The 12,425-nt window shown below is 48.1% G+C and overlaps 1 protein-coding gene and 1 pseudogene across 1 annotated transcript; one reads left to right on the forward strand and one right to left on the reverse strand.

The window, feature by feature from the left end:
* The first annotated feature begins 1,603 nt into the window (after positions 1-1,603).
* LOC116966832 (zinc finger protein 239-like) lies at positions 1,604-7,399 on the forward strand. Its single transcript, XM_033013171.1, has 2 exons — positions 1,604-2,625; positions 7,339-7,399. The coding sequence occupies exons 1-2, from the start codon at positions 1,676-1,678 to the stop codon at positions 7,397-7,399; spliced, it is 1,011 nt and encodes a 336-aa protein (XP_032869062.1). The 5' UTR covers positions 1,604-1,675.
* Positions 7,400-11,204: 3,805 nt separating this feature from the next.
* Positions 11,205-12,069, reverse strand: LOC116966833 (annotated as a pseudogene).
* Positions 12,070-12,425: the final 356 nt, after the last annotated feature.

The following is a 12,425-nucleotide window of genomic DNA, read 5'->3' on the forward strand; positions in this document are numbered from 1 at the left end:
TCTGGAGAACATGGATAGATGACATTTTGGGTTGGGACCCTTCTTCAGACTGTTAGCAGTTGAGGGGATAATTGACAGATGAGTGGAGTAAATGACAGAGGCGAGGGAAAATAAGGAGATAAAATGATGTGAGATAAGGAGACAGAAATGTATATGTGCAGCATTAAGGGACATTTGTCAGGTAGCATTTGGCGTATTGCATACAGTTCTGGACACTCCATTACAGGACTGATGTGGAGGCTTTGGGGAAGGTGCAGAGATGGTTAACCAGAATAGCCACCAGGGGCGCCAGAGAGATTGCAGCCCTGCCGGTAGTCTTCGTTTTTTCTAATCTTTTTGTTATTTTTAGCGTTTGTTAAAAGTTTATTTTAATGTACTTTGGTTTGTTTTATGTGGGGAGAGGGGGACGGGATCGGGGGAAACTTTTTTTCAAATTCCTACCTTCTCGGAGATGTGATCATTTTTGGATTACATTCTCCGGGCTCTGCGGCCTACCATCGCTGGAGCTGGAGGCCTCCTCGGACTGTCGTGAGCCCCACCGCGGGGCGCGTACTTAACATCGGAGCGAATCCCTTGTCTGGGATCGCTCCCACCGCGGCCTGCGGACTCACTATCGAGGGCTCGCAGTCCCGGTAGAGGCGGAGTCGGAAGATCCAACGCCGCAGAAGGTTCGACCAGCCCCGACGCGAGGTTCGATCGCCCGGCGCAGGGGAGCTGACAACCCCCTGATGCAGGAGCTGAACGCCTCAACGTGGAGGGCCCGAACGCCGCAAGCTACGGGGGTGAAGATCGTCCCGTCAACAGAGGGCTCGAGGTCCCCGACCGAGGAAGAACAAAAGGAAGGACTTTAACTTTATTTCGCCTTCCGTCACAGTGAGGAATGTGTAGGAGTCACTGTGGTGGATGTTCATGTTAAAATGTGTTTTTGAGTCTGTTGCTTTTAATTGTATGACTGACCTGGCCAGTGAAATTCCTCGTATGGTGCAAAACATACTTGGCAAATAAAATCTGATTCTGATTAAAAACAAGGAACTGCAGATGCTGGTTTACAAAAAAGGACACATAATGCTGGAGTAACTCAGCGGGACAGGCAGCATCTCTGGAGAGAAGGAATGGGTTACCTGTTCCTTCCAGCATTTTCTATCTACCTAAACAACTCCTATCCATGTTGCGGTGTGCTAGCAAGCTGGAGGAGCTGGCAAAGGCCTTGCCACAGAGCGGGCAGTTGAAGGGGCGCTGGCCGTTGTGGATTCGCCGGTGCCCCAGCAGGTGGTGAAGCCCTTACCACAGGACGGGCAGGTGAAGGGACGCTCACCGCTGTGGGGACGCCGGTGCTGCCACAGGCTGGACATGCGGATGAAACCCTTGCCACACTCAGCGGCAAGGCTCTCTCTCCGGTGTGTATCAACTCACCATCCTCCCCCTCCCCCTTCCCCACACCCCTCGACCCCCACGTCCTCCCTCACTCCCTTCCCCAACCCCCCCCACCCCTTCAAGCATGCGTTAGTAATGCCCTGTTTGCCAACTTGTTGACCTGTGTTCCCCTCCTGCAGGGCTTAGGAGCTGGACAGAGAGACGGGGACGTGAGCGACCATTGAGGGCGGCCAGGGTGCCGGTGAGCCCCCCCCCCCCCCAATCTGCTCGGCGTGCGGGCTGAGCTTCTGCGGAGGACCACATGACGGGCCACAATAAGGAGAAGCGATATGAGTGCGACGTGTGTGGCAAGGTCTGGCAGCAGCAGAGCAAGCTGAAGGTCCACCAGCGGGTGCATACGGGAGAACGCCCCTTCGACTGCTCGGAATGCGGCAAGAACTTCACCCGCTACGAGACCCTGCTGCGGCACAACCAGTTGCACTCCGGCGAGAAGCCCTTCACCTGCTCCCACTGCGGCAAGAGTTTCAAGACGTCGAATTACCTGAAGATCCACCGGCGAGTGCACACGGGCGAGAGGCCCTATGGTTGCTCCACGTGCGGCAAGAGCTTTGCCCAGTTATATGGGCTGCAGGAGCACCAGCGGGTGCACACGGGCGAGAAGCCCTATGGCTGCTCCACCTGCGGCAAGAGCTTTGCCCGGGCTACGGGGCTAATGCAGCACAGGCAGGTGCACAGCAGTGAGCGGCCCTTCCCCTGCTCTGACTGTGGCAAAGGCTTCAAGTCGTCCACAGACCTGTTGTTGCACAGGCGCCTGCACACCGGGGATCGGCCGTACACCTGCGGCGACTGCGGCAAAGGCTTTGCCCAGTCATCGGGGCTGTTGCGGCACCGGCGGGTGCACAGCAGTGAGCGGCCCTTCACCTGCTCCGACTGTGGCAAAGGCTTCAAGTCGTCCACGGACCTGAAGGTGCACAGGCGCCTGCACACCGGTGAGCGGCCCTGCAAATGCTCCGAATGCGGCAAAGGCTTCATGTGGTCTTCGGACCTGAAGGTGCACAGGCGCCTGCACACCGGGGAGTGCCCCTACAACTGCAGCGTCTGCGGCACGGGCTTCACGTCGTCCTCGGACCTGAAGGTGCACAGGCGCCAGCACACTGGTGAGCGCCCCTACACCTGCAGCGACTGTGGCAAGGGCTTCACCCGCTCCGACAGCCTAATGGAGCACCAGCTCACCCACACTGGCGAGCACCCCTACACCTGTGACCAGTGCGGCAAGGGCTTCACCCTCCCCTCCAGGCTGCTGTCCCACCTGCGGGTGCACGCCGGCGACCGTCTCTTCCCCAGCCCGGTGTGTAGAGGGCGTTTTGCCACGACCTCCCACGCCCTGTCTCACCACCACGTGCACACCAGTAGCCAACCCTACGACTGCCCGTACTGCAGTGAGGCGTTTGATAGCTTGCGGGGGTTGCGGCATCACCGGCGTGCCCATGCCAGCGAGCGGCTGTTCCCACCGCTGCACGGGGGCAGTTACACACCAGAGAGAGACCCTTTGTGTGCGCTGAGTGTGGCAAGGTTTTCACCTGTATTTCAGCCTGTGGCAGCGCTGACGGGTGAAACCACCCACTCAGCCCCCCCACTCCCCACTCACCCCTCCCCCCACTCAACCACTCACCCCCCTTTACCCACTCAGCCCCCCTCACACCCCGGCGGAAAAACGGGAGCACACCGGGACATGTTGAATCAATTGTGATCTTATTGAATGACAATATTGGTTCAAGGGACCATTTGGGGGTAGAGTTCCTTTCGCAGCTTGTGGGGAGTCTGGCCAGGGGTGAAGTTGCAGGGAGGGCAAGAGCGTTGAGAAGGAAGGGGTCGGGGATCATGCCAGTAACTCGATTACTCACCACTCCGGGCGCGGAGCCACAGCCTTGTGGCTGGGGAGGGAAGTAGCTCGGGTGGCTGCGGCCCGCTCACCACTGGCAGTGCTCTCCGTCTGAACACCTCTCTCAGCCACTTCCCGCAAATCCTTAAATTCTGACTGCCGCTGGGAGCAGTACATGGCCTCACTTGCTGCGCTGGGTGATACTGCCCGGTCCGTGTCTTTCAATGCAGACCGGACAGTGAGGGGACCAGCTCAAGAGCAAAGGCCACAGAGCAGAGCGGGTTGGCGGGCGATGGATAACAGGACAGCGGGCAGTGGAGCTTACTCCTGTGTCAGCGCGAACAAGGGACCAATTGAGGTTATTCACGCTGACACAGGAGTAAGCTCCACTGCCCGCTGTCCTGTTATCCATCGCCTGCTGACCCGCTCTTGAGCTGGTTGCTTCCCGTAATTTTGCCGCTGGCCAGACTTCCCACACACTGTGAAAGGATCTCTCACCCCCAACAGCGGCGCTGACCTTTTACAGCCGCTTCCCATCGTCCTTGATGTTGCAGTACTGAGGGATAGCCAAGTCTATCTTTCTTGGCTAACAACCTAACCTTCGGCCTCCAAGATGCAGGTACTATTATTTGAATGGTGGCCGATTAGGAAAAGGGGAGATGCAACGAGACCTGGGTGGCATGGTACACCAGTCATTAAAAGTAGGCATGCAGGTGCAGCAGGCAGTGAAGAAAGCGAATGGTATGTTGGCAATCATAGCAAAAGGATTTGAGTATAGGAGCAGGGAGGTTCTACTGCAGTTGTACATGGTCTTGGTGAGACTACACCTGGAGTATTGCATACAGTTTTGGTCTCCTAATCTGAGGAAAGACATTCTTGCCATAGAGGGAGTACAGAGAAGGTTCACCAGATAGACTCTGCTTGTACTCGCTAGAATTTAGAAGATTGAGGGGGGATTTTATAGAAACGTACAAAATTCTTAAGGGGTTGGACGGGCTAGATGCAGGAAGATTGTTCCCGATGTTGGGGAAGTCCAGAACAAGGGGTCACAGTTTAAGGATAAAGGGGAAATCTTTTAGGACCGAGATGAGGAAAACATTTTTCACACAAAGAGTGGTGAATCTCTGGAATTCTCTGTCACAGAATGTAGTTGAGGCTAGTTCATTGGCTATATTTAAGGGGGAGTTAGATGTGGCCCTTGTGGCTAAAGGGATCAGGGGGTTTGGAGAGAAGGCAGGTACGGGATACTGAGTTGGATGATCAGCCATGATCATATTGAATGGCGGTGCAGGCTCGAAGGGCTGATGGCCTACTCCTGCACCTATTTTCTATGTTTCTATGTCTATGTTTCTATGTACATTTTCGTGCCTTAATTTTGGCTAAAAAATAGCGTCTTCATTGCTGGGAAATACGGTATTTAAAAATATATTGCTCAAATAAATCTACTTACATTATTTGTACACGAACTCCATTCTTCTCTCTTTGTTTGTTAAGATAATGGCAGTCAATGTTTGAAAAACCCACCAAGAAACTTGCGCTGTGCATGCGCATTAGGCTGCTGCGCATGCGCAGTACGCAGTCCACGGTGCAAAGCAGAATTTCAGCTGCCTTCAGCTCCCCTTGTCATGAAGGTTTGAAGCAGTGTCGACGGCACGTGAGCTGCACATACTTTTGTATATTACTTGTACTGTGCATGAAAGACACGGCAAATTATTACCATATAACCATATAACAATTACAGCACAGAAACAGGCCATCTGGGCCCTTCTAGTCCGTGCCAAACACTTACTCTCACCTAGTCCCATCTACCTGTACTCAGACCATAACCCTCCATTCCTTTCCCGTCCATACACCCATCCAATTTATTTTTAAATGATAAAATCAAACCTGCTTCCACCACTTCCACTGGAAGCTCATTCCACACAGCTACCACTCTGAGTAAAGAAGTTCCCCCTCTTGTTACCCCTAAACGTTTGTCCCTTAATTCTCAAATCATGTCGTCTTGTTTGAAACTTCCCTACTCTCAATGCAAAAAGCTTATCCATGTCAACTCTGTCTATCCCTCTCATAAATTTAAAGTCCTCTATCAAGTCCCCCGCTTAACCTTCTGCGCTCCAAAGAATAAAGACCTATCTTGTTCAACCTTTCTCTGTAACTTTGGTGCTGAAACCCAGGCAACATTCTAGTAAATCTCTTTTGTACTCTATTTTGTTGACATCTTTCCTATAATTTGGCGACCAAAATTGTATACCATACTCCAGAATTGGCCTCACCAATGCCTTGTACAATTTTAACATTACATCCCAACTTCTATAGTCAATGCTCTGATATATAAAGGCCAGCACACCAAAAGCTTTCTTTACCACCCTATCAACATGAGATTCCACCTTCAGGGAACTATGCACAGTTATTCGTAGATCCCTCTGTTCAACTGCATTCCTCAATTCGCTACCATTTACCATGTACGTCCTATTTTGATTTGTCCTGCCAAGATGTAGCACCTCACACTTATCAGCATTAAACTCCATCTGCCATCTTTCAGCCCACTCTTCCAAATGGCATAAATCTCTCTGTAGACTTCAAATCTACTTAATTATCCACAACACCACCTATCTTAGTATCATCTGCATACTTACTAATCCAATTTACCGTACCATCATCCAGATCATTGATGTATATGACAAACAACAGTGGACCCAATACAGATCCCTGAGGTGCCCCACTAGTCACTGGCCTCCAACCTGACAAACAGCCATCCACCATTACTCTCTGGTATCTCCCATTCAGCCACTGTTGAATCCATCTTGCTACTCCACCATTAATACCCAACAATTGAACTGAAGTCCATATAGACAACATCCACTGCTTTACTCTCATCAATTTCCCTAGTAACCTCTTCAAAAAATTCAAGAAGATTAGTCAAATTTGTTCCCAATCAGACCGTTTATCCAGATTATGCCTACCTAAGAGATCAATCTCGTGCCTGCTCAGAGCATTGCGTACAAGAGTTAGTTAGGACGTAATGTTGGAGCTGCTGTACAAAAGATGTTGGTGTGTGTGTGGGGCAATACTTGGATGTGAGTGTTGTGTGCTGCTATTCTGGTCACCCAACTACAAGTAGAAACATATAAAATTATAAAAGGACTGGACAAGCTAGATGCAGGAAAAATGTTCCCAATGTTGGGCGAGTCTAGAACCAGGGACCACAATCTTATAATAAAGGGGAGGCCATTTAAGAGGTGAGAACAAACTTTTTCACCCATAGAGTTGTGATTTTGTGGAATTCCCTGCCACAGACGGCAAGTCACTGGATGGATTTTAAGAGAGAGTTAGATAGAGCTCTAGGGGCTAGTGGAATCAAGGGATATGTGGAGAAGGCAGGCACGGGTTATTGATTGGGGATGATCAGCCATGATCACAATGAATGGCGGTGCTGGCTCGAAGGGCCGAATGGCCTTCTGCTGCACCTAATTTCTATGTTTCTATTTAAGCATTCATTGTTAGAAGCAGTGAGTGGCGAAAAGATTCACAAGAGTGTTTATTGGTGCTGCAGTGAGTGAGTGCTTGTGTTATAAGGAAAGACTTGATCTGCTGGGACTTCACTCCCCAAACTGGACCAAAGGAAGCTGAAGGGTAAGTGGGTGGGTGACCTTTTAGAAGTATAGATTTAAAACTAGACTAAGTGGGACCCAATGGGGCCCAGTCACACTGGAGGCCTGGTTCCCCAATGCAACCCATTCCCCAATGCAATATTTCACCACTCACCTGTTCCCCCAACGCAACAGCGGGAGCGTGTAAGAGGGGGGGGGAGGGTGGGTAGTGTGGGGGGAGGGTTTAGGGGAGGGGGTGTGTAGGGGAGGGGGTGTGTAGGGGAGGGGGTGTGTAGGGGAGGGGGGGTGTCGGGGAGGGGGTGTAGGGGAGGGGGGTTGTCGGGGAGGGGGGGAGGGGTTGTAGGGGAGGGGGATGTAGTGGAGGGGGTGAGTGGGCTCACCGGTTCCCATGTCAAAGTTCATTTCTTAAAAAGCAGATAGCCACAAAAACTGTTAAAGGTAAACCGTGGCAATCTTTAATTGATTCGTCAGACGGGAGTGGCAAATCTACAATGAGTATAAACGTTGCTCAGTGCTTATCCGGCTCCACTAACAGAACAAATGAGAGTTAGAACATTGTCCTTATCAGTAAAACACTCCTACCAAGTATCAATATGGCATGCCTGAAAGATTCTGTAGCCTTTCAGAATATAAGAAAAGTTGGGTCCAAATCAACCCCAATCAATAACAAGTTATTACTTATCTCTGGAGCGTCAGTTATTTTTTTCAATCTTGGCTTTTTTATGGCCTTGAATGAAGCTCATGTTATTATTGCAGGCTGCCATCTTAATGTCTTTATTGAAAAGCCAACCTGTCCTCCATATTGTGTTCCATATAATTTAAAAAGTCATTCAGACTTGGCACCGAGCCTTTCTTTTGTTTTACTAGACCATGCTTTTGTGGAAGAACGACTCCATTTTAGATTTGCCTATTAGATAACATATAACATATAACATATAACAATTACAGCACGGAAACAGGCCATCTCGGCCCTACAAGTCCGTGCCGAACAACTTTTTTCCCTTAGTCCCACCTGCCTGCACTCATACCATAACCCTCCATTCCCTTCTCATCCATATGCCTATCCAATTTATTTTTAAATGATACCAACGAACCTGCCGCCACCACTTCCACTGGAAGCTCATTCCACACCGCTACCACTCTCTGAGTAAAGAAGTTCCCCCTCATGTTACCCCTAAACTTTTGTCCCTTAATTCTGAAGTCATGTCCTCTTGTTTGAATCTTCCCTATTCTCAAAGGGAAAAGCTTGATCACATCAACTCTGTCTATCCCTCTCATCATTTTAAAGACCTCTATCAAGTCCCCCCTTAACCTTCTGCGCTCCAGATAATAAAGACCTAACTTATTCAACCTATCTCTGTAACTTAGTTGTTGAAACCCAGGCAACATTCTAGTAAATCTCCTCTGTACTCTCTATTTTGTTGACATCCTTCCTATAATTGGGCGACCAAAATTGTACACCATACTCCAGATTTGGTCTCACCAATGCCTTGTACAATTTTAACATTACATCCCAGCTTCTATACTCAATGCTCTGATTTATAAAGGCTAGCATACCAAAAGCTTTCTTTACCACCCTATCTATATGAGATTCCACCTTCAAGGAACTATGCACGGTTATTCCCAGATCCCTCTGTTCAACTGTATTCTTCAATTCCCTACCATTTATCATGTACGTCCTATTTTGATTTGTCCTGCCAAGGTGTAACACCTCACATTTATCAGCATTAAACTCCATCTGCCATCTTTCAGCCCATTTTTCCAAATGGCCTAAATCACTCTGTAGACTTTGGAAATCCTCTTCATTATCCACAACACCCCCTATCTTGGTATCATCTGCATACTTACTAATCCAATTTACCACCCCTTCATCCAGATCATTGATGTACATGACAAACAACAAAGGACCCAACACAGATCCCTGAGGCACCCCACTAGTCACCTGCCTCCAACCCGACAAACAGCCATCCACCATTACCCTCTGGCTTCTCCCATTCAGCCACTGCTGAATCCATCTTGCTATTCCTACATTTATACCCAACAGTTTAACCTTCTTAACCAACCTTCCATGAGGAACCTTGTCAAAGGCCTTACTAAAGTCCATATAGACAACATCCACTGCTTTACCCTCGTCAATTTCCCTAGTAACCTCTTCAAAAAATTCAAGAAGATTAGTCAAACATGACCTTCCAGGCACAAATCCATGTTGACTGTTCCTAATCAGACCCTGTTTATCCAAATGCTTATATATATTATCTCTAAGTATCTTTTACATTAATTTGCCCACCACTGAAGTCAAACTAACAGGTCTATAATTGCTAGGTTTAGTCTTAGAACCCTTTTTAAACAATGGAACAACATGCGCAGTACGCCAATCCTCGGGGACTATTCCCGTTTCTAATGACGTTTGAAATATTTCTGTCATAGCCCCGGCTATTTCTACACTAACTTCCCTCAATGTCCTAGGGAATATCCTGTCAGGACCTGGAGACTTATCCACTTTTATATTTTTCAAAAGTGTCAGTACTTCTTTTACTTTGAAACTCATAGTATCCATAACTACTCTACTCGTTTCCCTTACCTCACATAATTCAATATCCTTCTCCTTGGTGAATACCGAAGAAAAGAAATTGTTCAATATCTCCCCCATCTCTTTTGGCTCTGCAGATAGCTGCCCACTCTGTTTCTCCAATGGACCAATTTTATCCCTCGTTATCCTTTTGCTATTAATATAGCTGTAGAAACCCTTTGGATTTACTTTCACCTTACTTGCCAAAGCAACCTCATAGCTTCTTTTAGCTTTTCTAATTTCTTTCTTAAGATTCTTTTTACATTCCTTATACTCCACAAGCACCTCATTTACTTCATGCTGCCTATAATTATTGTAGATCTCCCTCTTTTTCGGAACAAGATGTCCAATTTCCCTTGAAAACCAGGGCTCTTTCCAATTTTTACTGTTTCCTTTCAACCGAACAGGAACATAAAGATTCTGTACTCTTAAAATTTCCCCTTTAAATGTCCACCATTTCTCTTCTACATCTTTCCCATAAAACAAAATGTCCCAGTCCACTCCTTTTAAATCATCTCGCATCTCATCAATGTTAGCCTTTCTCCAATCAAAAATCTCAACCCTAGGTCCAGTTCTGACCTTCTCCATAATTATATTGAAACTAATGGTATTGTGATCACTGGACCCGAAGTGCTCCCCAACGCATACCTCCGCCACCTGTCCCGCCTCATTTCCTAACAGGAGGTCCAGCACTGCCCCTCCTCTAGTACGTACCTCTATGTATTGCTGCAAAAAACTATCCTGCACACATTTTACAAACTCCAAACCATCCAGCCCATTTACAGAATGTGTTTCCCAGTCTATGTGTGGAAAGTTGAAATCTCCCACAATCATTACCTTGTGCTTACTACTAATATCTGCTATCTCCTTACATATTTGCTCTTCCAATTCTCGTACCCCATTTGGCGGTCTATAATACACCCCTATAAGTGTTGCTACACCTTTCCCACTTCTCAGTTCCACCCAAATAGCCTCCCTAGATGAGCCCTCCAATCTATCCTGCCAAAGCACTGCTGTAATATCTTCCCTGACTAGCAATGCAACACCTCCACCTCTTGCCCCTCCAATTCTATCACACCTGAAGCAACGGAATCCTGGAATATTTAGTTTCCAATCACAGCCCTCCTGCAACCATGTTTCACTGATCGCCACAACATCATACTTCCAGGTGTCTATCCAGACTCTAAGCTCATCCACCTTTCTTACAATGCTCCTAGCATTAAAATATGCACATTTAAGAAACCCCCCGTCTCTTCTTCTCTGTTTATTTCCTTTTTTTTCTTTCTCCTCTTGTGTCCGAGTGCTTCCCCTTTCTGCTTCCTGCCTCACATTCGGTCTACTATCTTTCTCTATTTGAGTCCCTCGCCCCAACCATTCTAGTTTAAAGTCTCCCCAGTGACCTTTGCAAATTTCCCCGCCAGGATATTGGTCCCCCTCGGGTTCAAGTGCAACTCATCCTTTCTGTACAGGTCCCACCTTCCCCAAAAGAAGTCCCAATGATCCAGAAACTTGAATCCCTGCCCTCTGCACCAGCACGCATTTATCCTCCACCTCGCTCCATTCCTACTCTCACTTTCGCGTGGTACAGATCTGACTATTCTTTCATTCCCTCCTTTTTATCAAACGTGATAACATTCACGGTTCTTGGTAGGTACACACAATGGTCGCAAGCATGAGAGCAATGATTAGCAGAATGATAGAGCCATAATGTATCACAGTACCCCAAAGTCCACCAAATCAAAGGTATGGCTACCAGTTCAATAGTAATTCAAAGTCCATCAAGCCAATGGTATGGCAACCAATTCTCACTCTCATCATTGACAACCATCCTGATGAAGCTTGTTTAGGGTTAATGGATCCAGTTCCACCTGTAGGTGGTGTAATCCTTTCAGCCGATATTGGGGTTGTGCCATAAAGTTTGCATCTGCCCGAGGGAGTTCGCAGTCTCTTCGTTGCACTGGGCAGGTGGTTCCCCCCCCCCCCCCCCCTCCCCTCATCCTATGGTGGGGTTCATCCCCTTGATCCACACGCTAGCGTATCCATGGGTTTGGACATCTTCTCCCAGTCGGTTTGGGTGGCCTGCTTTCACATCAACACGTAGAAGTGGCTGCTCGACTGGAAGCCAAAGACAAAGCCAGCGTAGATTGTGGTCTGTGTTGACGTAGAAGTTTCCACTGAAGTTGATGGTGTTGAACTCCGCAAATGCGACAGTGGAGCCAGGGTCAGAGTTGGTGGTGTGCAGTAACTCCCTGCACTTGTTGCGCACTACCCAGTTTGGAACGATCTGCATCGTTCCCTTTGGAATTTCCTCAGGTCAGTCTCACTGATGGCGCTGTTCTCGGGGCACATGTCATAGATATCTGCAATGTTGTTGTCAAAGTTGTCCTTGCAGGTGTCTCCTCTCCAGTCACCAACGGCATCGATCGGATCAGGGTTGTGAAAAAACCGGCAATTGTCCTTCTCATCAGACACACGCCATCATTGCCATCCTCATCAATGTCCTGATTGTCATCGCACTGATTACCCACCAGGTCTGAGTCATTGTCTTCCTGGATAAGATTATGCATAATCACTTTCAAGAGGTCCATCTGTTTCAAAATGTTCAGCTTCTCTCTCTCTAGGCGCTTGGTCATACGATAGAGCTCAAAATGCTTCAAGATTATTAATCAAATGTATTTTGTCTTTCCGAAGTTGTGACCAAAAGCTTTGCACTTCCTCCTGATCTGTAAAGATGTTCTTTCTTCTGTATGGATCAGCTTTACACGGCGCTACAGGTAGCGATCAATCAGAAGCACCTTGTTACATCCTGGGTGGGGGCAAGGTCTTTCACGCACCTCTTCATGCTGCTCTTTCATGTGTTTCTTAAGTCCGTCAACTCCTCTGTAACCAGCACAGCAAACCTTATACTAACATCGATACAGGGTGAGGAAATCTTCCCTTTCCAATGTCGACTTTGATTTCCGGGCACGTTTTTGTCCAGTTTGTTTCT

This window comes from Amblyraja radiata, chromosome 38, assembly GCF_010909765.2.
Source record: "Amblyraja radiata isolate CabotCenter1 chromosome 38, sAmbRad1.1.pri, whole genome shotgun sequence".
Lineage (NCBI taxonomy): Eukaryota > Metazoa > Chordata > Chondrichthyes > Rajiformes > Rajidae > Amblyraja > Amblyraja radiata.

Excerpts from the sequence above, each read along its gene's own strand:
- LOC116966832 (XM_033013171.1), top strand. The coding sequence starts at position 1,676 with ATGACGGGCCACAATAAGGAGAAGCGATATGAGTGCGACGTGTGTGGC. Across the intron at positions 2,626-7,338 it reads ACCCACACTGGCGAGCACCC|ACGGGAGTGGCAAATCTACA; the intron begins CTACACCTGTGA and ends TTGATTCGTCAG.